The sequence below is a fragment of the Myxocyprinus asiaticus genome, chromosome 21, assembly GCF_019703515.2.
Source record: "Myxocyprinus asiaticus isolate MX2 ecotype Aquarium Trade chromosome 21, UBuf_Myxa_2, whole genome shotgun sequence".
Classification (NCBI taxonomy): domain Eukaryota; kingdom Metazoa; phylum Chordata; class Actinopteri; order Cypriniformes; family Catostomidae; genus Myxocyprinus; species Myxocyprinus asiaticus.
In genome coordinates this window covers 19,342,869-19,365,997 of record NC_059364.1, presented here as the reverse complement: position 1 = coordinate 19,365,997, position 23,129 = coordinate 19,342,869, and the positions used below count along the sequence as shown (strand labels likewise).

General features: G+C 38.2%; 1 protein-coding gene across 4 annotated transcripts in view; it reads left to right on the top strand.

Annotated features, from left to right (window-relative positions):
* The first annotated feature begins 8,297 nt into the window (after positions 1 to 8,297).
* The window catches only part of myofl (myoferlin like), a 42,818-nt gene continuing 27,986 nt past the window's right edge, over positions 8,298 to 23,129 (top strand). For all 4 annotated transcript variants that reach the window (XM_051647546.1, XM_051647544.1, XM_051647545.1 and 1 more), the window contains exons 1-11: positions 8,298 to 8,478; positions 9,666 to 9,721; positions 9,854 to 9,945; positions 15,686 to 15,794; positions 15,926 to 16,028; positions 17,580 to 17,740; positions 17,824 to 17,952; positions 18,336 to 18,398; positions 19,641 to 19,691; positions 19,841 to 19,871; positions 20,071 to 20,186. In XM_051647546.1, the coding sequence (XP_051503506.1) occupies positions 8,391 to 8,478; positions 9,666 to 9,721; positions 9,854 to 9,945; positions 15,686 to 15,794; positions 15,926 to 16,028; positions 17,580 to 17,740; positions 17,824 to 17,952; positions 18,336 to 18,398; positions 19,641 to 19,691; positions 19,841 to 19,871; positions 20,071 to 20,186 (999 nt within the window). In that variant the 5' untranslated portion in view covers positions 8,298 to 8,390. The remainder of the gene's footprint in view (positions 8,479 to 9,665; positions 9,722 to 9,853; positions 9,946 to 15,685; positions 15,795 to 15,925; positions 16,029 to 17,579; positions 17,741 to 17,823; positions 17,953 to 18,335; positions 18,399 to 19,640; positions 19,692 to 19,840; positions 19,872 to 20,070; positions 20,187 to 23,129) is intronic.

Here is a 23,129-nt window from a genome sequence, read left to right as displayed (position 1 = left end):
AGAATAAAGCCCACCTAGCCTGCCTCGGATTCAGTCTTTTCGCCGAGCGTAAATATTCGAGGTTTCGATGGTCCGTTAGCACAAGGAAAGGATGTCTTGCCCCCTCCAGCCAATGTCGCCATTCCTCGAGAGCCGCCTTCATTGCCAGCAATTCTCGGTTGCCCACATCATAGTTTTGCTCAGCAGGAGATAGCTTATGGGAAAAATAAGTACAAGGGTAGAGCTTCAGAGACGTACCATGTTGTTGTGAGAGGATGGCTCCGATTCCCATGTTGGAGGTGTCTACTTCAACAGTGAAGGGGGTATTGGGGTCAGGATGATGCAGGATGGGGGTGGAGGTGAAACGGGACTTCAGGTTCTTGAAGGCCTGGAGGGTTGTAGTAGACACAGTTTGGTTGTAGTAGCACAGTTTGGTGCCCCCTCCCTTTAACATAGATGTCAGTGGGGCAGCGACTGAACTGAAGCCCCTGATAAACCGTCTGTAGAAATTGACGAACCCCAAAGAGTGTTGCAACTCCTTCACGGATGCAGGTTGAGGCCAGTTTAGTACCGCATGTACCTTGCTGTTGTCCATAGTGACCCCCTCTGAGCTGATGACGTAGCCAAGGAATGACACAGATGTCTGATGGAATTCACAGTTTTCGGCTTTGGCGTAGAGTTGGTGGTGGATCAGACGCTGAATGAATGCTCTAACATGGGTGACGTGTTCTTCCAGGGAGTTCGGGTAAATGAGGATATCGTCAATATAACACATCATTTATGAACGACTGGAACACAGAAGGACTATTCGCCAATCCGAAGTGCGTGATCAGATATTCATAGTGGCCACTGCTGGTGGAGAATGCTCTCTTCCATTCATCCCTCTCCCGGATGTGTATGAAGTTGTATGCACTGCGAAGGTCGAGCTTGGTGAAGTATTTTGAAGTGCATAACTGTTCTAGTGTTGCTGGAACCAGAGGTAAAGGATAATGGTACTTTACCGTAATGTCATTGAGAGCGCGGTAATCTATGCATGGACAGAGCCCACCATCCTTCTTGCCAACGAAGAAGAACCCAGCTTCTGCGGGTGAGGTGGATGGTCGGATGAAGCCCTTTGCCAGTTCCTCCTCAATGTAGTTTTTCATAGCCTCAGACTCGGGTTCAGACAAAGGCAAAATCCTTCCTCGTGGTAGTGTAGTGCTGGTCAATAGTTCAATGGCAGTCACTGGAACGGTGAGGAGGGAGTTGAGATGCTTTGGCCTTACTAAAGGCTTCGACGAGGGTAGGTTGAGCACAGAAGAGAAGACCTCCTTGACAGTAGTGGATCCGATGGAAACAGGTGAAATGGGCTTTAGGCAGCTGGAGAAACAAGTTGAGTCCCACTGGGAAATTTGTCCTTCACACCAAGAAATTTGAGCGTTGTGTTGTTGAAGCCACAGTAATCCAAGTATTACAGGGTTGTGTGGAGAATGAATGATATAGAGGCGTGTTCTTTCCATGTGAATCATGCCAACTTGAAGGGTGATGTCTGTAGTGGTGTAATGAATGTGGCCGGTCCCCAGAGGGTGTCCATCTAACGCTGCCACTGCCAAAGGAGATTCACAGGGGATAAGTGGTATCTCAAACCTTCTGGATAAACTTTCATTAATAAAGTTGCCTGCGGCACCAGAATCAATCATGGCTTGAGTGGAGATTATGTTCTGACAACCAGATATGGTGACAGGCACCTTAATACAGGAAGAGGTGAATAGTGGAGTCATTGCGTTACTCACCTCCAGTTTAGATGATGTGGCTGGCCGTAGAGGACAGGTTGCTCATAGATGACCAGTCTGACCGCAATATAAACACAGACGTGGCTTCATACAGCGTTCTCTCTCCTGCGACATCAGATAAGTGTGCCCAATCCGCATGGTCTCTGTCGCATCTGTGCTGAAAGTGGTCTGCGATGTGGTAGTAGGGAGGTGGATTGGTCTTTGTGAACGGATGAAATTATCTAGGCGAATGGCTAGGTCAGTAAACTGGTCCAGGGTTCTCCCCTCATCGTGGCATGCCAGCTCAGACTGTAGCTCCAGTGTGTGTCCTCAACCCATACTGTCTGAGTGGCGAGAGTGCTGAAAGAGAGCGCATACTTGGCAGCGGTGTTTTCCCCTGATGGATTGAGAGTAACAGTTCACCAGCATCCTTACCTCCCTCGGGATGCTCGAACACTTCTCGGAAACGCTGGAGAAAATTCGCGAAAGTGGTGAACCTCGACCCCTTATTAGTCCATATAGCAGTTGCCCAGTCCAGTGCCCTTCCAGTTAATAAGTAGCAAACAAAAGAGATGCGACTGTCATCAGAGGGATATAGCGTGGGTTGCTGCTTCACAAATATTGAACACTGCATCAAAAATCCCTTGCACTTAGATGATGTTCCTCAAACTTTTCCGGGAAAGCAAGTCATGGGTTGGCAGTGTAGGTGTTCGGAGAAGGAGGGTTATTTACCAGAATGGGTTGTGATGCCTGTGCCGGATGGTCCGATGCAGGAATGCGGAGGTCTTGTAAGGTCTAAACTAATTCCTCGGTTAAAGCAGTCAGCCAGGTAAGTTGTTGTTGATGAACAACTAACACATTCGCTTGAGCAGAAACTTCTGTAGACAAATGAAGGATCGCCGCTGGATCTGTATTTGGCGAAGTCTTCTGTAACACAGACTCCGGAGAGCAGGGATTAAGATCCATGTGCGGTTTATTAGTATCTATGCAAATCATAAAACAGACAGGCAGGGTAAATCTCCAGCAATAGTACAGCGTAGGTAGACAAGAGACAGAGTCATAAACAGGCAATGGTCAAGGCAGGCAGCAAACAATCAAGGCACAAAACCAGGTGATGAAGAGGTAAACAAGGTAGGCAGTAGAGAATCAAACAGTGAGTAAACAGGCAGGAGTCAAACACAGGTAGGCAATATTAACAGTGAAAAACGCTCAGAAATGTTAGCAAGGGCAAAACAATGAGATTGGGAACAGGTGAGAGAGTAATCAGTCCAGGTGGGCATGCTGGGAAGTGTAGTTCCTGATGTTCTCAGAATTTGGGCGAAGGAGACCTCTGGTGGTGAATGGGAGAAGTCCTTGAGTTTGTGACAGGAAGATGCTTTATACATAAGTTGAAATGGTTGGAAAATAAACCCAATATTAACTTATTTTGAAAGAGTTACAATGATATTACAACATTATTAAATTATGTAAAAATAGTAAAGCAAAAAGATTTGTAAAAATCTTCAATTTATATAATTTAATATAATATTTAGTTTTTGTCTTGAAACTCCTAACTGTTTGTATTGTTTTTATTTTTCTTTCTGTTTTTTTTTTTCTTTTCTTGTACATTTATTTGTACTATCTGTATTGATGTTGCAACTTGTTTAACTGAGCCTATTGTAAAAAAAAGAAACAAAAGCAAAAAAAAAATTAAAATCCACCTTATATGGCAACACAGAAGTAAGCAGTGGCTGCATTTCCGGCAAACGTGACAAAGTTCCGCTGGTATTGATTGCAGTGTAATAACTAGAAGGTTAAAATACCAGAATTATAAACTATCACACAACCACATGATGTACAGCAGAATTATTTGCCAATGTCAGATAATTTTCTAATGTCAGCATTTATTGAAAGAATGTGAGAATTCTTTCATATATAGTGAATATAGTGAAAGCCGAACTGAAGTCCACAAAAAGGATCCTTGCATATGTCCCTGGTCTGTCCAGATGTTGCAGGATATGATGCAATCCCATGTTGACTGCATCATCCACAGACCTGTTTGCTTGATAAGCAAATTGAAGGGGATCTAGAAAGAGTCCAGTGATGTCCTTCAGGTGGGCCAACACCAGTCTCTCAAATGACTCCATGACCACAGACGTCAGATGGGTCTGTAGTCATTAAGTCCTGTGATTTTGGGTTTCTTTGTGACAGGAGTGATGGTGGAGTATTTGAAGCAGTAGGGAACTTCACACTGCTCCAGTGATCTGTTGAAAATCTGTGTGAAGATGGGGGCCAGCTGGTCAGCACAGGATTTTAGACAAGTGATTGAAACACCATCTGGGCCCTGTGCTTTCCTTGTCTTTTGTTTCTGGAAGGCACGGCACACCTCTTCACAGATCTTAAGTGCAGATTGAGTAGCAGGAGGGGGAGGAGGGGGGTTGCAGGATGTGTTGATGTTTGTGTGAAGTGAAGGTCAGAGTGGGTATGGGGTGTGAGACTGGGCCTTTCAAATCTACAGTAAAACACATTCAAGTCGTCAGCCAGTTGTTGGTTCCCTACAGTGTTGGGGGATGGTGTCTTGAAGTTAGTAATGTCTTTCAGGCCTCTCCACACTGATTTTTCATCTTATCAGAATAGCTTCTTTTAGCCACTCTGATTTCCTTATTCACTGTGTTCCTGGCCTGATTGTACAAGATTTTATCCCCACTTCTGTAAGCATCCTCTTTGGCCTGATGAAGCTGCCTGAGTTTTGCTGTAAACCATGGTTTGTCATTGTTGTATGTTAAATAAGTCCTAGTAGGAATGCACATGTCCCCACAGAAATTGATATATGAAGTCACAGTATCTGTGAGCTCATCCAGATTGGTGTCTGCAGCCTCAAATACACTCCAATCAGTGCAGTCAAAGCAGGCTTGTAGTTCCAGCTCTGCTTCATTGGTCCATCTCTTTACAGTCTTTACTACAAGTTTAGCTGATTCTCTAGTTTCTACCTGTAGGTCGGAAGATGATGAACCAGACAGTGATCAGAGAGTCCCAAAGCTTCTCTAGGGACAGAGTGATATGCATCCTTTATTGTTGTGTAGCAATGATCCAGTGTATTTCTGTATCTGGTGGGGCATGTACAGGTGCATCTCAAAAAATTAGAATATCGTGGAAAAGTTCTTTTTTTTTTTCATAATTTAATTCAAAGAGTGGAATTTTCATATATTCTAGATTCATTACACATCAAGTGAAATATTTCAAGCCTTTTTTGTTCTAATCTTGATGATTACGGCTTGCAGCTCATGGAAATCAAAAATCCAGTATCTCAAAATATTAGAATAAAGAATTTATAATACAGAAATGTCGAACTTCTGAAAAATATGTTAATTTATGCATTCAATACTTGGTCAGGGCTCCTTTTGCACGAATTACTGCAAATAATTATTGCTCAGTGGTCCAAAGTCCTCTATTCAGATGAAAGTAAATTTTGCATTTCCTTTGGAAATCAAGGCCCCAGAGTCTGGAGGAAGAGTGGAGAGGCACAGAATCCAAGTTGCTTGAAGTCCAGTGTGAAGTTTCCACAGTCAGTGATGATTTGGGGTGCCATGTCATCTGCTGGTGTTGGTCCACTGTGTTTTCTCAAGTCGAGAGTCAATGCAGCCATCTACCAGGAGATTTGAGAGTACTTCATGCTTCCATCTGCTGACAAGCTTTATGGAGATGCTGATTTCCTTTTCCAGCAGGACTTGGTACCTGCCCACAGTGCCAAAACTACTAGTAACTGGTTTGCTGACCATGGTATTACTGTGCTTGATTGGCCAGCCAACTCGCCTGACCTGAACCCCATAGTAATTTGTGCAAAAGGAGCCCCAACCAAATATTGAATGCATAAATTAACATACTTTTCAGAAGGTCAACATTTCTGTATTATAAATTCTTTATTATTGATTTCCATGAGCTGTAAGCTGCATTATCAAGATTAAAACAAAACAAGGCTTGAAATATTTCACTTTATGTGTAATGAATCTAGAAAATATGAAAGTTCCACTTTTTTTCCACAACTTTTCCACGATATTCTAATTTTTGAGATGCACCTGTAATGTGGTGTCTGTATTTTGTCAGTTCACGGGTGAGGTTGGCCCTGTTAAAATCGCAGAGAATAATGATAAGTGAGTCCAGGTATTGTTGTTCCATGTCTGTGATCTGATCAGCCAGCTGTTGCAGCACTGCATTCACGCACGCGCGTGGAGGAATATAAACACTTACCTAGAATAAATGAGGAAAACTCCTGCGGCGAGTAGAAAGGCTTACAAGCTTTTTAGAAAGGACAGCACATCTTCTTTAACACTGTTTCATCTGTATACCAACCATTCAAAGTTGATAATGGCAGCGCACTAGTTTAGCTGAAAAATAAGGTGGAAAGCTGCATGCCGGAGACCTCCAAATGGGGGTGGAATCTCCAAAATAGGGTGGGGTTACTCCAGAAGTGGCGTGGTTACCCTAAAAGGGGGTTGCGCCAACTCCAAAAGTGGGTGTCACTTTCATTCACGGTTAGGGAAAGGGTCACATATGTAAGGGGCTCCCTATATCTTTAATGGCAGTTTGGCATAGCCTGCAGCTATATCCTTCTTCCACTGGCAAATGTAACTGAAAACATTTTACTTACTTAGATATGCAATGTAAATCCTGCTAAACGCAAACACTATACGGCACATTTGTTCATTGAAACCTTAAACGCATACCCTGGGTCTTTAGTGACCCGTGACTTCATTTCACCCCCTGTACCACCTCTTTAGTATTCCCCAATCTTCCTCTTATAAATAGTGAAAAAAAAAAAAGATAAATAATGGCTTAAGTGCCAGAAGTGTATTGTGTCTTTAGAAACCCTAGGTATGTAATAGTGTGTGTGTGTGTGTTTTCTTTTCTTTTCTTTTTTTTTTCTTTTTTCTTTTTTTTTTCTTCCATAAATTATATTTATTTTATGATTATTTCTTATCTATTTAAGTTTACCATCACATGATATTTATTTCTTTGTTTATTACAAGAAAAATTAGTACTATATTCACACAAATAAATACTTTATCATGTTGATTTTCTGTGCAACAGTGGTAAATTGTCATTATCCCATAAGCGTGTACACATAAATATTATACATGTTATTTGCTACTCAAGGTGGCACTGTTGTTTCAGTGATTGCCGTAATTTACATTTGACATTGCTATTTGGTAAAGAAACAACATGGAAGAAAAATATAGGAAGTACAACACATGAACATTATGATATGACTATTGTCATTTGGGTGTACTACTGAAATAATGTTATTTGTGTGTCCATTTTGAGTCTAGAAGTGCCTGAGAAAGTATTATGTGTAGCTTATGTGTTATGTTTAATATGTGTTTGACAGCCAGTTGCGTCTCATGAAATTTCAGTGTGAAAGTAATGAATACTGCATTATCTCATTGATATATGACAAATAAAACATCAAAATATATTTATTCAGTTTTTTTTCTAATTGTGTTGATGTAAGAGTGTTTGGTGAAATTCCCATGCATTTAAGGGTTTAGGCTGGTTTAGGAGGTTCTATTATTAGATCATATTGAAAAAATATATTTGTATATAGCTATTCTCCTCTGCATGCTCTTCTGGTCAGCTCTTCAATTTATGTATTGCGTCACTGGACCTTAGGGTGGCGCTATATTTAGTTTTGGCTGTACTTGTTTACATTTAGTGTTGATCGTTCAACACAGAAAATAAGCATCTTTAATAAAAAAAATAATAATAATAAAATAAAAAAACATTGTACAAAATCGCCACTTGTGAAAATTGTATGTGATCTAGAACCTTTATACAGCTTTATGAGTGCATGACATTAAAAATAGCCTACAAGTCTATCCTTCACAAAAGTCAAATATGGCGCTACTATGGATAATGTTCATTGGCACGATATGATAAAACGCTTGTTTTTTTTTTTTTTTTTGTTTGTTTTTTTAAGCCACTTTCCATAAATGCGTCTGCTGTAATTATATATGCCACCACTTGGAGGAGCCAGAGCACAGGTAAATTTTCCTTCAAATAATGTTTGTGTTTGTTTTGTATATTGGCTATATATGTAGACAACAACCTATATGTGTATAATATTAGATGGTCTTATGCTCTCAATCGGCACTGTTCGAACTTTGCTTTCCTGGATGGGGACTTTACTTTTTTTCCTGGGATCTGTTGAATCCATTCTTCTAGTTCTAGTTGGGGGATTCTCAGCCTCGAGAACCCCATTATCATCGGATCTACTTTGACTTTGATTTACTTCATTTATTCTAGCTCTTTAGTGAAATTAGACGGACATAGCCTATTATTTTTAAACCGACAACAACCCCGAAATGTCCTAAGCGTTGTTAATATTTATTTGTTAGTTTGGTGCAATGAAGTCACCAACTTTTCGAGAAAAAAAAATAATATAAAATAATATATATATATATATATGTGTGTGTGTGTGTGTGTGTAAACATTTATTATACATGGAATAGCGGTTATTTTGAGGTTCCTGTAACTGAACATCATTATGGACTACAGGCTCTGCCTGTTCCCTCCTCTCATTCAGTGCTTCTCTTCTCTCCGACGGTCGCTTCCTCTTGCTCTTGATGGACTTTATATGTTAAGTCGATGTCTTCTTTGCAACCGTGATTCACAATATTTGGCAACATGTTAAGGGTGGTTGTTGAATCCGCCAAAGGAATTCCTAAAAAGACACTTGGAAATCCAGATCCAATAGCAGCAGTTATCTTTAAGGGTAAGTTTTGTGTCTTGGCTTTTTCCCAGGTGAACATAAAAACATCGTTTTTGTAACAAGTTAAATTGTGACTTTAAATAGTAGCCTAAACATGTACATTTAACTGACAAGTTGCGTTCTCGAGGTCGCACGTGTGGTGTATGTCGTACAGAATGCTTAGAAGATGAAGGTAACAATAAACATGAAAAAGGAAAAAAAAGAAAAAAAAACTCATCGTGGTATTTGTTTCGTACGATCTATACACACTCATCAGTCATATATAAGAAGTTCACATTTATTCATTAGAAATTCAGCAATTTGTGTTAAGTTATTGTTTGCATGAAAAGGAACAGTACATATCCATATAAGGGATTGGAATGGCCCATCATAGGGAATACTTGTCCCTCCCCCACACTGTAAATAATGAAAATGTGCAGGAGTTACATTTTTAGCTATTTCTACCTGAAATATATTGTATTTTATCTGACCTCTACATTTCTTAGTGTAATCTAATGTAGTTTGGTTGATTTAGTCCTAGTAAATAATATTTCTGACTTTAAGTTAATTCAGTTAATTTAGATGTTATTAAAGGAATATTCCTTTATTGAACAGCATTTGTCAAATAATGTTGATTACCACAAAAAAAAAAAAAAAAAAAAAGGCACTTACAATGGAAGTGAATGGGGCCAATTTTTGGAGGGTTTAAAGACATTTTTATAAAAGCACTTACATAAATACTTCTGATAAAACTCATGTATTATTTGAGTTGTAAAGTTGTTTAAATCGACATTTTTCGACATAAATCAGTCATGTTAACATGCATATTGTTTAAGTCTTGTGGCAATACTTTTGAAACAGTGAGTATTTTAATGTTTATGGATTGGCCCCATTCACTTCCATTGTAATTGCCTCACTGTAACCCAAGTAAAAATTATATTTTGTGGTAATCAACATTATGCGACAAACGCTGTCGATTGAGCTTAACTTGTATTGAACCGGAAATTTTCCTTTAAGGACATTTTAGGTTATCTGAAATGTTTTGTTGTGTAGTGTCATTAAAAATACATAAACTACAGAGTGAAGTTATTAAAAGCTAATTTTAGATATGACTTTTTTATGCTTTTAGTAACTGATGTAAGTAATATTTTTTGGTTGCTAATAATAATAGACTTGACAGTTTTCTCATAAGCTTTTAAAAAATCTTTTAGGTGAAAAAAAGAAAACAAAAGCCATTGACAGTGAATTGAATCCTGTGTGGAATGAGGTCAGTGCAATTTATAGTGTTTTCTTTAAAATACTCTAATGACATTTAAATTTGACATCTAAAAATAACGTTATTCTAATATCCAATGTTTCATATTTTTAAAGCAACCGATACCTGCTTTTGCCATTTCAGATCATTGAGTTTGATTTGAAAGGTTCTGTGTTGGATTCCACATCGTTCATTGACGTGGTTGTGAAAGACTATGAAACCATTGGAAAAGACAAGTATGTAGCTTTCCTTGCATCCATCACTGTTTTACAGGCATGTTGATTTTTATTTTGTCTGTATAATACAGCAAGCATGGTTTCAGATAAACTTACGATTTTCTTATACTGTATGTTCCTTTTAGTTTCTTGCCAGGTGGTGTAGGTGGTATTCTAATGATGAAAGCACAGGTCTTCATTTGCTGAGTGGGTGTGGTGGGCTACTCTGTCAATCATTCCATTATCTGCATGTGACTGTAGTTGAAAATCACAGTAGTTTAATTGCAGTAGTGTAATTAGTAATTTGGAAATGTTTCTAAATGTAGTGTGAGTGAATGGGTAGTATGGGGTAACTTTGTAAACCCTAAGTGAATACACATTGTAGGAGCATACCATTGGCATTAGGTTTGGAAGATTAGTTACTGCAGAGCAAGGCATGAAAACTTTAAAATCCCTCAAACTGCCACACCCAACCATCTTGTCTAAACTTGCTATGTTATGTGAGGTAAAAGACTCTAGGCAGTCCAAGGTAACATTTACAATGAGTCCTTCTAAACGTGTCCTTTATTAATATACATGTACTATAGATGGACTGTATGAAGTCATTCATAATGACGATATTGCTTAAATATTTGTGGCAGTGTCATTTTTTTTTTACTCCAAATTGCATGCGCATTTCTGATCTTGCGGGCCGATTCTGGCCGCTATACAATGGAGGATGCAGTGGACCTCCTTGAAATGAAACACTCTGCTGCGAAGTTTCCATGAGTCACACCGGTGACCATTCCATAGTTTTTTTTTTTTTTTTTTTGAGGTTTACAGACTCATACTCATACACGTCTGAACACACTCACTGGAGATTTTGTTCCTTGCTGCCACAGTACAGAGAGTAACAAAGCAACAAAAGTAAGAAATTGAGAAATGCTTGTGAAAACTTGTTTAGCTGATTGCCAGTTTTCTTGGATGACTGTTTGTCATAAAGACTACCTGAATCACCAGTTTATTAACATGACTTTTGGAGTACTGAAATCTGCTGTTTTTTGGATTGTCCTTTGGCCTCATATGGGAATTTAAAATAGCTTTGGTGGGGGCCTTTATGTGGAGGATATTCTGGAAGTGCCTTTTTTCTTTCTTTCTTTTTCTTTCTTTCTTTTTGTTTGTGTGTGTGTGTGTGTGTGTGTGTGTGTGTGTGTGTGTGTGTGTGCAGATTTTATCATAGTTTTATAACTTAAAGGTTACACCATATACAATGTTTGCCATCTCTTTTGGACACTCACTCTGAGTCAGCTTCAAGTCCATTCCTAAAGACCACAGTGACACATTGTTGTAAATAGGAAATGCCATCACATATTTTAGGCATGAAAAAAAAAGTTTTGAGCATGTCTTTTAAAGATTGCATCATCCAAAGATTTACAGAGAGTGTTTAAATATTCTAAAATTGTGTTCCAGAAAAGATAAGCTTCTACCAACAGCCATCTGAAGTATTTGTCTAATACAAACATATATTTTTAAAGGATTGTATTGTTCATTGAGTTTTCTGCTTTCTAAGAAGTGCAGAATGTGACCTGTAGTCTTTGTGTAAAGATTTAGTAGACATAAATAATCCAGAAATACAGTACATTGCTCAAATTTTCCATCATTAAGAAAGTTTAACCAATAAATAAATGAATAGTACTTTAACAAAAGTAAATTGTTTAAAATGATGCAGCCTCACATAAGATGAAGACTCCAGTTATATCAGTAGGCTAATAAAAGTTTTTCTTTTATTTTTTTTTTACATGCAGCAGGTCACCTCATGGGGGCTGAAATGTTGAGATCATGTGACTAGCAGCATACAGTACTATACACTTTATCTCACTAATCCCCCTTATTTATTACTTTAAGAAATACAAAAAGCCCTATTTTAAGAGCGCTAATGCTAAGCTCAGCGCTATGCCATAAGTCATACATGCAAAGTCAATGGCATGGCCATGAAGTTTTGGTATTTTCTTGCAAAGTCTAGGCACACATGGGTTTGGCGAAATTTCACACCCAAAGCACTAATGGGATTTGGCAAGTGCTATTTAATTCTGAGGTACTTCTTCGGCACCATTAGCATCCTATTATATAGGACATTCCCTGTCAAGCACCAGCAATATAAACAAAGATAGCACATTCATAAGAATTTGGTATTGTAAATGGACTTTATGCAATTAATTAGAATAACGTTGATCATCTCTTAACAAGGCCACCTGTCAAGGTCTGGGTAGATCAGATGGTAAGTGAACAATCAGTTCTCGTATTCAACGTGTTGAATGCATGAGAAATAGGCAGGAGTAAAGACCTGAGCGACTTTGACAAAGGCCAAATTGCTATGGCCAGATAATTTGGTCAGAGCATCTCTGAAACGGCAAGACTTGTGGGGTGCTCCCAGTCAGCAGTGGTGAGTACCTACCGACAGTGGTCTGAGGAGGGACAAACCACAAATTGGTGACAGGGTGTTGGGTGTCCAAGACTCATCGATGTGCGAGGGCAATGAAGGCTGTCCTGTATGGTCCGAACTGACAAAAGGTCTACTATGGCACAAGTAAAAAATAAATAAATAAATAAATAATTTAAAGCATTTTAGCATAAGATTGCAACATAACCAAATGTGACAAAAATGAAGGGGTCTGAATACTTTCTGAATGCACTGTAATACAAATTACAGTGTTATAAATTTACGCTAAATATTTACGCTAAAAAGTTTGCTCCATTTATGTTGTTAAAGAAGGGAGAATGCGTCAAAGGTCTGTGAAAAGGGTCCATTAGGCTATTTTGATTTTTGAAAAATTTTATACATTTATTGAAACCAGAATTATTTCTAAATTCAAATTACACTTCAAACAAACCGAAAATATAATACAAATAAAAAAGTGCTAAAAAAAAAAATCATACCAAATCCATTTTACTCTCTCCAACTTCCTCCACCGGCCCCTTTTGCAGTGACTTAAAAATCACTCTACACCAACATGTGGAAAAATTCCAGTATAAGTTAGATCTTAAATACAATTGTAAATATAAACATAATATAAAAATAAATTAAAAAACCCGAAAATAGTTGAACACAAATCTCATAAATATTTGTTTCATTAAACAGCCACAACATTGATTGTTATGGACATAATTTAATGTTCCACTATATTTTCAGAGTTTGGACATTTGATTACCACCTGCTGGTGAAGTCTCCAAACTGCAAATGTAGGAACTGAGTTTGGACTTGGCGCTGAGATAAGATGTGCTTTTGAAACGTCTTAGTGCAATGACCTATTTATGAGGAAAATAAAAAATTGTGCTTTGCACCACTTCATTAACATACAATACACCCACAGTTTGCGCGCCTACACCCACAGATAGCGCAATCACTCCCACCTAGACCCACTTGCGCTTTGCACTGGCATGAAAAATTATTTACTTAGAATAAGCGCTCTCATCAAAATCGGATAAGACTTTGCACACGGTCATAATGCATAGCGCTGCACTTTCAGCACTCACAAAAATAGAGCACAAAGTCTTCTAGTTTCAAAGTCATCTGGTGATTCACTTCACAGGTTTGAAACATGCAAGTTGATTTCCATATGATACTATCCTGTCCACATGGTGAACACATCAGTGATGGTGTTGAGCAAACAGGAATGTGAATGCTTGTCATGTAAATTATTTATAATACAGTCTTAGTCACTTCACAGTGTTTGTACCTTCACCGGCTTCCCCACTCTGAAGTTATTTATTTCTGTCCCTCCGTCTGTCACACATGTTTGTGGACAAGTGTAATTACTTACAGCTGCTACTTTCCTCTGATTCCTTACCCATGCTCTTTCCAAAGAGCTTTTTGGTCTGTTGTACACAGGGTTGGGAGGGTTACTTTTGAAATGTATTCCTCTACAGATTACAGAATACATGCTGTAAAATGTAATTTGTAACGTATTCCGTTAGATTACTCGAGGTCAGTAACGTATTCTAAATACTTTGGATTACTTCTTCAGCACTGGTTGATTTTTTCACTTGTTTCGACTATAAAAACTCTACTAGTACAGTAAGACAAAATACACGTTAAAAATACATTCTCGGGGGCCTGGGTAGCTCAGCGAGTATTGACACTGACTACCACCCCTGGAGTCATGAGTTCTAATCCAAGGTGTGCTGAGTGACTCCAGCCAGGTCTCCTGAGCAACCTAATTGGCCCAAATTCTAGGGAGGGTAGAGTCACATGGGATAACCTCCTTGTGGTCACGGTTAGTGGTTCTCGCTCTCAATGGGACACGTGGTATATTGTGCGTGGATCGCGGAGAGTAGCATGAGCCTCCACAGGCTAGGAGTCTCCACGGTGTCATGCACAATGAGCCACGTGATAAAATGCGTGGATGGACGGTCTCAGAAGTGGAGGCAACTGAGACTCGTCCTCCGCCACCCGGATTGAGGTGAGTAACCGTGCCACCATGAGGACCTACTAAGTAGTGGAAATTGGGCATTCCAAATTGAGAGAAAAGGGAATAAAAAAAAAAAATACATTCTCTGAAAAACCAAAATATCTTATGCAGTGTTGTTTTTAAAACAAGATAAATCAAACTGATCTTGTTTTAAGGATTTTTAGATATTTTTGCAGGAACAATACAAAAATTATTATCAAGAATATGATTTTTGCCCTAATATCAAAGGTCTTACTAGAAAAAAAGAAATTATGATCCAACGTGAATTTTCTTGATAAAAAAATATGATTGTGCCTGGTAACGTGCATGTAAAATGGCTAGAAATAGCATTTTAGCTTAGCGTAAAGCTGACAATTTACACAAGGTTTATTTCTATTTCTTCTGCTCCAAACTTACCTCAAACTCTGCCTGCTCGTATGAATGTAACACATCTTAAGAAAGTGTTTCACCGCTGTTCAAATGCATTTTGGATCGCATCATTTATATGTATAAATGTTTTCCATCTGAAAGGACTAAATATTAAATGAAACAAATGACAATAAAATGCAAAGAAATTTCTTCAGTAATCAAAATACTTTTTGAATGTAACTGTATTCTAATTACCAATGATTTAAATTGTAACTGTAGTGGAATACAGTTACTAATGTTTTGTAATTTAAATACGTAATCCCGTTACATGTATTCTGTTACTCCCCAACCCTGGCTTTACAGTAACCAGAATAGCAACAAAAGCATTTGAAGGGGACCTATCATGGAAAACAGGGTTTTCTTTGCTCTTTAGAATTACTGTTTATGAGTTTGATGTACTTTGTAGACACCATTCACAATGCAAAGCTTCCTCCCAAGTCAACACAGACCATATAAACTAAGCTTTAAAACCTGGTATTTCAGAAATTGTCACAGTATTGATGTCACAGCCATGATTAACAAATGAATGCCCATATTTTTTTACAGTGCAAGAAAACCTGACTAACATTATAAACAAAAGAAATAGAATAGGGCCACCAGTCATTGCAAAGCTACAAATGTTCTCTTCCAGATGTTTACATGAGCTCTCACATGAGAAAGTTCTTTCTGGATTGGTCCAGAAGGAGAAAAGTTGAAGTGAAACCAAATAATGTAATATATGTTGCTAAAAACACAATGGTGTTTCCCTGCATTTACTGAACCATTGGCATAGAAACATTGTTTCAAAGTTGTGGGGAAATTACATGTTTCATGATACTGTGATGTGCACTACAATCAAAAGAGTTTCATAAACACAGTGTGCAATTTAAGTATAAAAATCATGTTTGCTTTTTTCTGTTTTCTAGATTTATTGGTTCAGCAAAGATCTCTCTGAAAGAATTGGCTGCTGGTCAGACTAGATCTCTCCCTTCAAAGAATATACCTCTCATTAATGAGAAAAAACAGGAAATTGGGGTAATTTTTTTTTTTTTTTTTAATTGACTAAAGCAATCATAATTATTGTATGCTGCTGACCAATTAAGATTTGCTTGACCAGCTTTGGATATTCATATTCTAATTGTACAATTCTGCAATTACTTCTTCAGGCAACTATCAATTTATCAATCGGTTATGAGCCTCCTGCAAGTACTGTTCCAAACCTAAATGATCAAAGTGTCGGAGACGGAGTCAACCCCGGAGAAACTGGAGGTTATCTAGATTTACTTGTCTTAATGTCTGACGTATTCTGTTATTATTTTGATTTTACTCTTTAAATGTTTGTTTCGGCCAAATAGGTTAGACTGCCCTACAGAGCTGCGGAAAGGTTGTTGCAGTTTGTGTTTACATAGAGTATGGAAATTATGCAAATGAGAGACAAAACATGGATCTCTCAAAACACAAAGGACAATTGACGAAAACTTGCCTAGTTGACTCTCTGTACTTAAATAGGTATTGTCTGGATATTATAATATACAGATAATTGATATGGCATAGAACACTGGATATTTTTAAAGGTGACATATGACAAACAACAAGATTTTCCTTGCTGTTTTGAAATGAAAGAGTTGATGCACTATGTTGACTTACTTTAATGTAAAGCCCTTTTTTAGTAATTTGCCAAGTTAGTTACTAAACAAAATTTAATCATTTATTTTCCATCATTGTTTATAAATATCAATTATTTTTAATAATATTTAATAGTTTTATATGTAGATTAAAGGAATAAGTTAAGCTCAATCGACAGCATTCGTGGCATAATATTGATTACCACAAACATTTTGTTTCAACACATCCCTTGATGATCAAGCAAAAAATTTAAGTTGCAGTGCGGCATTTACAATGGAATTGAATGGGGACAATTTTTGGAGGGTTTAAAGGCAGAAATTTGATGCATATAATTTTATAAAAGCACTTACATTAATTCTTCTATTAAAACTCATGTATTATTTGAGCTGTAAAATTGTTTAAATCGTCATTTTTTCAGTCATTTTAGGGTATTAGGGTTTGTTGACATTACATCGTCAGGGCAACAAAGTTGGACAATTGGTTAAAAATTTACACAGAGCGGGTGAGTGGGCGATTTTATCAGACTAAAATCATGTTAACACCCATATTGTTAATGTCTTGTGGCTATACTTTTGAAACAGTAAGTATTTCATAGTTTATGGATTGGCCCATTTACTTCCATTGTAAGTGCCTCACTGGAACCCAGATTTTTGCCTTTTTTTAAAGAAAAGGAGGGGCAAGTCAAAATAAATTTTTGTGGTTCTCAATATTATGCCATAAATGCTGTCGATTGAGCTTAACATGTATTGAAAACATTATTAAGAGCACTTATTAAAAACAACAGATGTTTTTGATGTGTATATTTATGTATAGTATCTGTTTGCTTTGCTAGGACCCACTTTATATTAGTTGTCTTTAACTACTATGTAATTAAGCCTTTGATACAAAGTACTAATTATGTACATACGTGTTGTTGCATTGTATGTACATTTAAAGTACCTCCATTTAATTACATCTGTATTTACTGTACACTGTTAACCTTACCCCTTATCATAAACCTAACCCTGATCTAAACCTAAACACTACCCCTAAACCTACACAAAACTCAACCTCAGTAGCAGCAAATGTGAATCTTGTGAGAATTCTGCAAAGCAGCATGTAGTTACACAATAAGTACATTGTATTGTATGTATTTAAATGTTAGTACATAGTATTTAAAGACACCTCATATAAAGTGGGACCCTTTATTAATAGCTGGTGAAGAGGAGAAAGGTGTGGATAGTGATGAAGAGGCAGGAGATGGGATTGAGCCAGGAGTACCTGGAGCTTCTCCCTCTGGACAGCCTGGAAAAAAGGTTATTCGTGCAACTCGGAAGAAGCAAAGAACTCTGGCCAACAAACCCCAAGATTTCCAGGTATGCTTTCATATCCTAAAATCTATTTGAAGGTTGGTTAGCGTTCAGGGCTTTAACCCATTAACAATCTGTTTGTTACTTAGATCCGTGTTCGTGTTATCGAGGGTCGACAGTTGCCTGGAAATAACATAAAGCCAGTTGCCAAAATAAGTGTGTGCGGACAAACACACAGAACAAGGATCCGAAGAGGAAACAATCCATACTTTGATGAGGTATTTTGGTTACCAGTGAGCTCATCTCAGCATTGATGTAGTATTTTCTTGTCTCCTGTTAAACAAAACAAAGTTTGCCTTGTCTTTGGTCACCAAATGTTTTTTTCCTAGAGAGAATCCCTCTCTTTCTCTGGACTGCTTCATGGCTTTGGTCTGCTCTGCACCATTCTGCAATGCTCCTGCTGGCCTACTTCTTTACTTTTGCCCTGATATTTCTGTCCCTCACTTGACTGCTTCAGTGAGTCTACAATCACTTAATTTCACTGCATAATTCTTGACCAAAACTCTTGTGTCTATTAGCATTTTATGACTGGCAGTGTGAGTGTTAATTTGTTTTCCATAGTGTTCTAAACATAATCTAATTTAGGTGAGTGTTTCCACAGATTTTCTTCTACAATGTCAACATGCTTCCTTCTGAACTTTTTGATGAGAGCATCATGATACGGGTAAGATGCGCCTTTGGATGGACTTGGCATAACAGAATCTACACAAATAGGGAATATTCCTGGAACAACATTTCAATCAAAAATATTTCCAGTGCCTTAAAATCAGAAGGCACTAATTGATTGATAGGAATGTTGTCCCTGGATCAAGGATGAGGATGGCAATTGCATAACATTTGTTTCTACACTCTCTGAGCACTTTAGTAGGAACACTATGGTCCTAATAAAGTGCCCGACGTGGTCTTCTGCTATTGTAGCCCATCCGCCTCGAGGTTCGATGAGCTGTGCATTCTGAGATGCTATTCTGCTCACTACAATTGTACAGAGTGGTTATCTGAGTCACAGTAGCCTTTCTGTCAGTTCGAACCATTTTAGCCATTCTCCATTGTCCTCTCTCATCAACAAGGTGTTTCCGTCCGCAGAACTGCCACTCACTGGACATTTTTGGCACCATTCTCAGTAAACTCTAGAGACTGTTGTGCATGAAAATCCCAGGAGACAGAAATACTCAAAGCAGCCCGTCTGGCACCAACAAATCACTGAGATAAATTTTTTTTCCCCATTCTGATGGTTGATGTGAACATTAACTGAAGCTCCTGACCCGTATCTGCATGATTTTATGCATTGCACTGATGCCACATGATTGGCTGATTAGATAATTGCATGAATAAGTAGGTGTACAGGTGTTCCTAATAAAGTGCTCAGTGAGTGTATATTTGTAATTGGCCTTAACCATCATAATCCTTTATCAGTGAGTATGTTTACATATACTGTACATTTGTATTATCAATGTACATCAGTGAGTACATTTAGTACATATGCATCAAAACGCTCAGAAATCAGTTTATTATAAAAGTTAGACATTGTAAGAAAACGTGTTTACCTGAGACTTCAATTAATCTGTTTTTTTCTCTGGTCTTGACATCAAAATATAAACAGACACATGCACAAGAGATGCACACATTAAATAAGCTGGTAGAGTGCTGGAAAAGGTGTTTACATGCTAAGAAATTGATGTAATGGGCAAAAATGTCAAATAAATGTTTGACCTTTACCTGATAAAAGAACACCATTAGGGGTTTACACAACCTTACACGTTGTTACTTATTTGTTAGATCATGCATGAAAACACAGAGAGAGCTTGTGCTTTGATCTCTAGTTTACATGATTTTTAGACGATGGCTGAGTTTACTGTACTTTTTCATTGCCTTTCTTCTAATAGTTATATTCCTCTCTTAAATCTAGGTGTATAACGCCTACTCCCTGAGGGCAGACAGTCTTATAGGGGAGTTTAAGGTTGCACACTCTATATTTATTACCACATGCTTATGGCTTGATTTAAATTTTAATGTCTAATTCATGTGAAACAGTTGTGAAGTGTTACATGAGTACTTTAATGTTTTGGTATATATTCTTACAAAGTCTTTCAAACACTGTTTTAACAGCTGGACGTTGGATATGTCTACGATGAGCCTGGTATGTTTGCAGATTAATTGTTGGAATCTCAATTGTGTTCTGTTAAATTCTGCAACACAAAGAAAATTGTGTACAGTTCAAATTTTGAAGCTTTTTGCCACATCAGTATGATTGCATAATACATTGTCAGACTCAGCTGTATAATGGTTGTGATGTTTTTCTTTGATAATCTGTTGGGTGTATGGTGTGACCCTGAAAGGCCATGCAATCATGAGGAAGTGGCTGCTGCTAAGTGACACAGATGACTCCAACTCTGGAGCCAGAGGTTATCTGAAAGTCAGCATGTTCATAGTAGGGACTGGAGACGAGCCTCCGGTAAGCCCCCAACCAAGTATACATCACTCTAAAACATGTATGAAAAAGAATGGACATTTTTGAACATTTGCTCTGCTGGAAAATCCAGCTAAAGCTGGTAGCTGTATTTTGGAACATAGCTGGTTTCTAGCTGGTCTAAGGTGGTAGACCATCTTAGACCAGTAGCAAAACAGCTCATGGTGGTTAAGCTGTTGGAACATGGTAGTAGCTGGTCAATCAGCTAATTGACCAGCTTGGACCAGCTTATACCCACGTTGGACCAGCTGGAAACCAGCAGGGTAAACTATTCATGTTACGTTCACGCAAAAGAGGGCAGGACTCAAAAGCAGATGATGGGATTTTATTAAATAACAAAATAACAAAAACAAACTGAAACTACCCCTTTGAGGAGAAACATAGTCCAGGACAGTAGTTTTCTAGACAGGTTGGGTAGGGACAGACAGACAGACAGACAGAAGGAACACGACCGACAGGAACAGACTGGTGAGGTAACAAGACGAAACTTGCGTAGGACAGAGCACATGAGGAGACTAAATAGGGAGAGAAATCAAACAGGTTAACGAAGAGGGCAGGTGTAACTAATGAACTAATAACAAGCAGACAAGGAGGCGGGGCATGACGCAAGACTGAGAGACACGTGGCAATACGGAAACAAAACAAAACAAAGCCACGTGCTCTCACAGATACAAACACACGAATGACATGAGCACATATCACCAGAAACTACAAGGCAACATGCGCTCATGCCAAACCACAGACGAAACAAGAGAATGCATGGCAATGCCAACAAAGCGATGCCATGCACTCTCACACTAGACAAAGCTTGAGCGTGCACAACAAAGCAAATACCACGCGATGCACACAACAGGTGACAAAAGGAGATGGGGCATCTGTGCAAGAGTTTGGCCACAAATAAACAGGCACCTGAACCAGAAGCGGCCGAACCCCAGAACAACATGAAGACGGATCACGACCCGGACGTGCAGCGCAAAGTGAGCGCAACTCAAAGCGCACCCTAGTTCGCGAGAGACAGACACAAATAATTGACACAAGTGCATGCCGCAAGGATGACATAAGAGCAATGCACTTATGCCAATAAACAACAATAAACAACAAGACAAGAGAATGCATGACAATGCCAATAAGGCGAGCCATGCATTCTCACACAAGACACAGACTAGACGCTCATTTATTTACCTCTAAAGCACGTATTCTAACAGTCTCTCCTCAGCAGTTCCCTGAAACTTTTTTAAAGATAAAAGCAAATATCAATACAATTTGTATTATATACCATTTGCAAATATGCAGATATCTCATTTAACATATGTCATTCACAAACCTCATGAAAATCCAGTGTTTTCGTCCAGTCGAGCACTCATCTAAAATCTTCCTCTGAATCGTGTATTCTGTCAGCCAGAATCAAAAACTTCAGGATCAAAGTTCTCTCATTCACAAATCATGACGGTCACTCTGTAACAATCCAAGCAGGCGATCCAGGCCGTTTAAACTGTCAGGAGATTGAGGCTTGCTCTAGATCCGCATGAGCACGTGAGAGCAACTTCAAGGCTGTGTCCGAAACCAGGAAAATGCGTCCTCCGGAGGCTGTATACTGAGGTACGATGAAAATAAGGTGCTTTTCAAACTGTTCGGAGACCAGTTCCCTTAAGAGTTCCATTCATTCAAAACAGATGTCAGTTAAGCCATTAACTGATTAGGCAGCAAATAGCAAGTCCGCTGCCTACATTTTCAGATGCAGCCCAAATTAAAAGCGCTTCACGTGTGCTATAAGTAAATGTCTTATTCACTATGCACTGTATGTACAATTGAATTGATTTGGTGTTTTTTGAGAAAATATGATTGCAAACATGGACATGCCATCCATGGTTGCTGGACTACTGTGTGCACTGTTATTTCTTTCTTCCTAATATATTAACAATTTCTTCATGTGCAAATAAATGTCAAAAATTTGATGACTAAACAGAAATCTGAAGAAACTGCTGTCTACCATTTAAAATACAATATATTTGTGTGTGTGTGTGAGAGAGAGAAATTGAGTAAATATAGTGCTAAATAAGAGTTTATTATTATATTTGTTTAGCAATTTCATGTTTGTTATTTACTGTATTAAATTGTGTGATATATCTGCATTGTATTGGCCTATCAGCCACCCTGCTCTCTAGATATTGGCATCGGCCATCAAAACTCCCATAGTTGTACAAGTTGTCTAGTTGCAATGTGTAATGTGTCAAGTCATGCAATAGAGAAGTTCTGTATGAGATAGAGATTGTTTTGCAACTCAACTGTATTTCCCATCATTTTTAGACACCTTGTCACTTTTGTAATTACTTTATCACACTGAAAAGTGGTGAAATGTCTTCAAACAACATAAAGTCCAATTGCAAAAATGCCTTCTATGTGATATTTCACTATGACTTGGCTGAATGGAATCCTTCATAGACGTAGTGGCTGCGATGAAATATTTTATTTATATTATACTTTCTTAAAGGTGAAGTATGCAATTTCTGAGCTACGAGTGACACCAAACGGAATTACAAAAATAAAGTATATTTTTAAACAATCTTTCCCAACACTCCTTAGACTCATCACGCCTTTTCACACTCTCTGATTCCCTATGAACATATAGGACATACTAAATAAAACGTGTAACGTCATAATAAACAAGACCACTATAGCATATACACACAGGACAGAAAGTGTGGCAGAGGAAACAGGTCGTCCGATATCATTGTCGGATTGAATGTCAGCTGGGTGTGTGGGGGATCCAGCACATGAGGTAGCATGGTTCTTCTGGTAACTTGTAAGTGTAACGATACATAATCTGAGTATCTTATGAATTTATCTGGAGTTCGACAGTAATGAGCTAACTTGTGTGCACCAATACCTTGAGTTTAGCTTACCTGTCAAGCAGCAACTTGGCAAGTT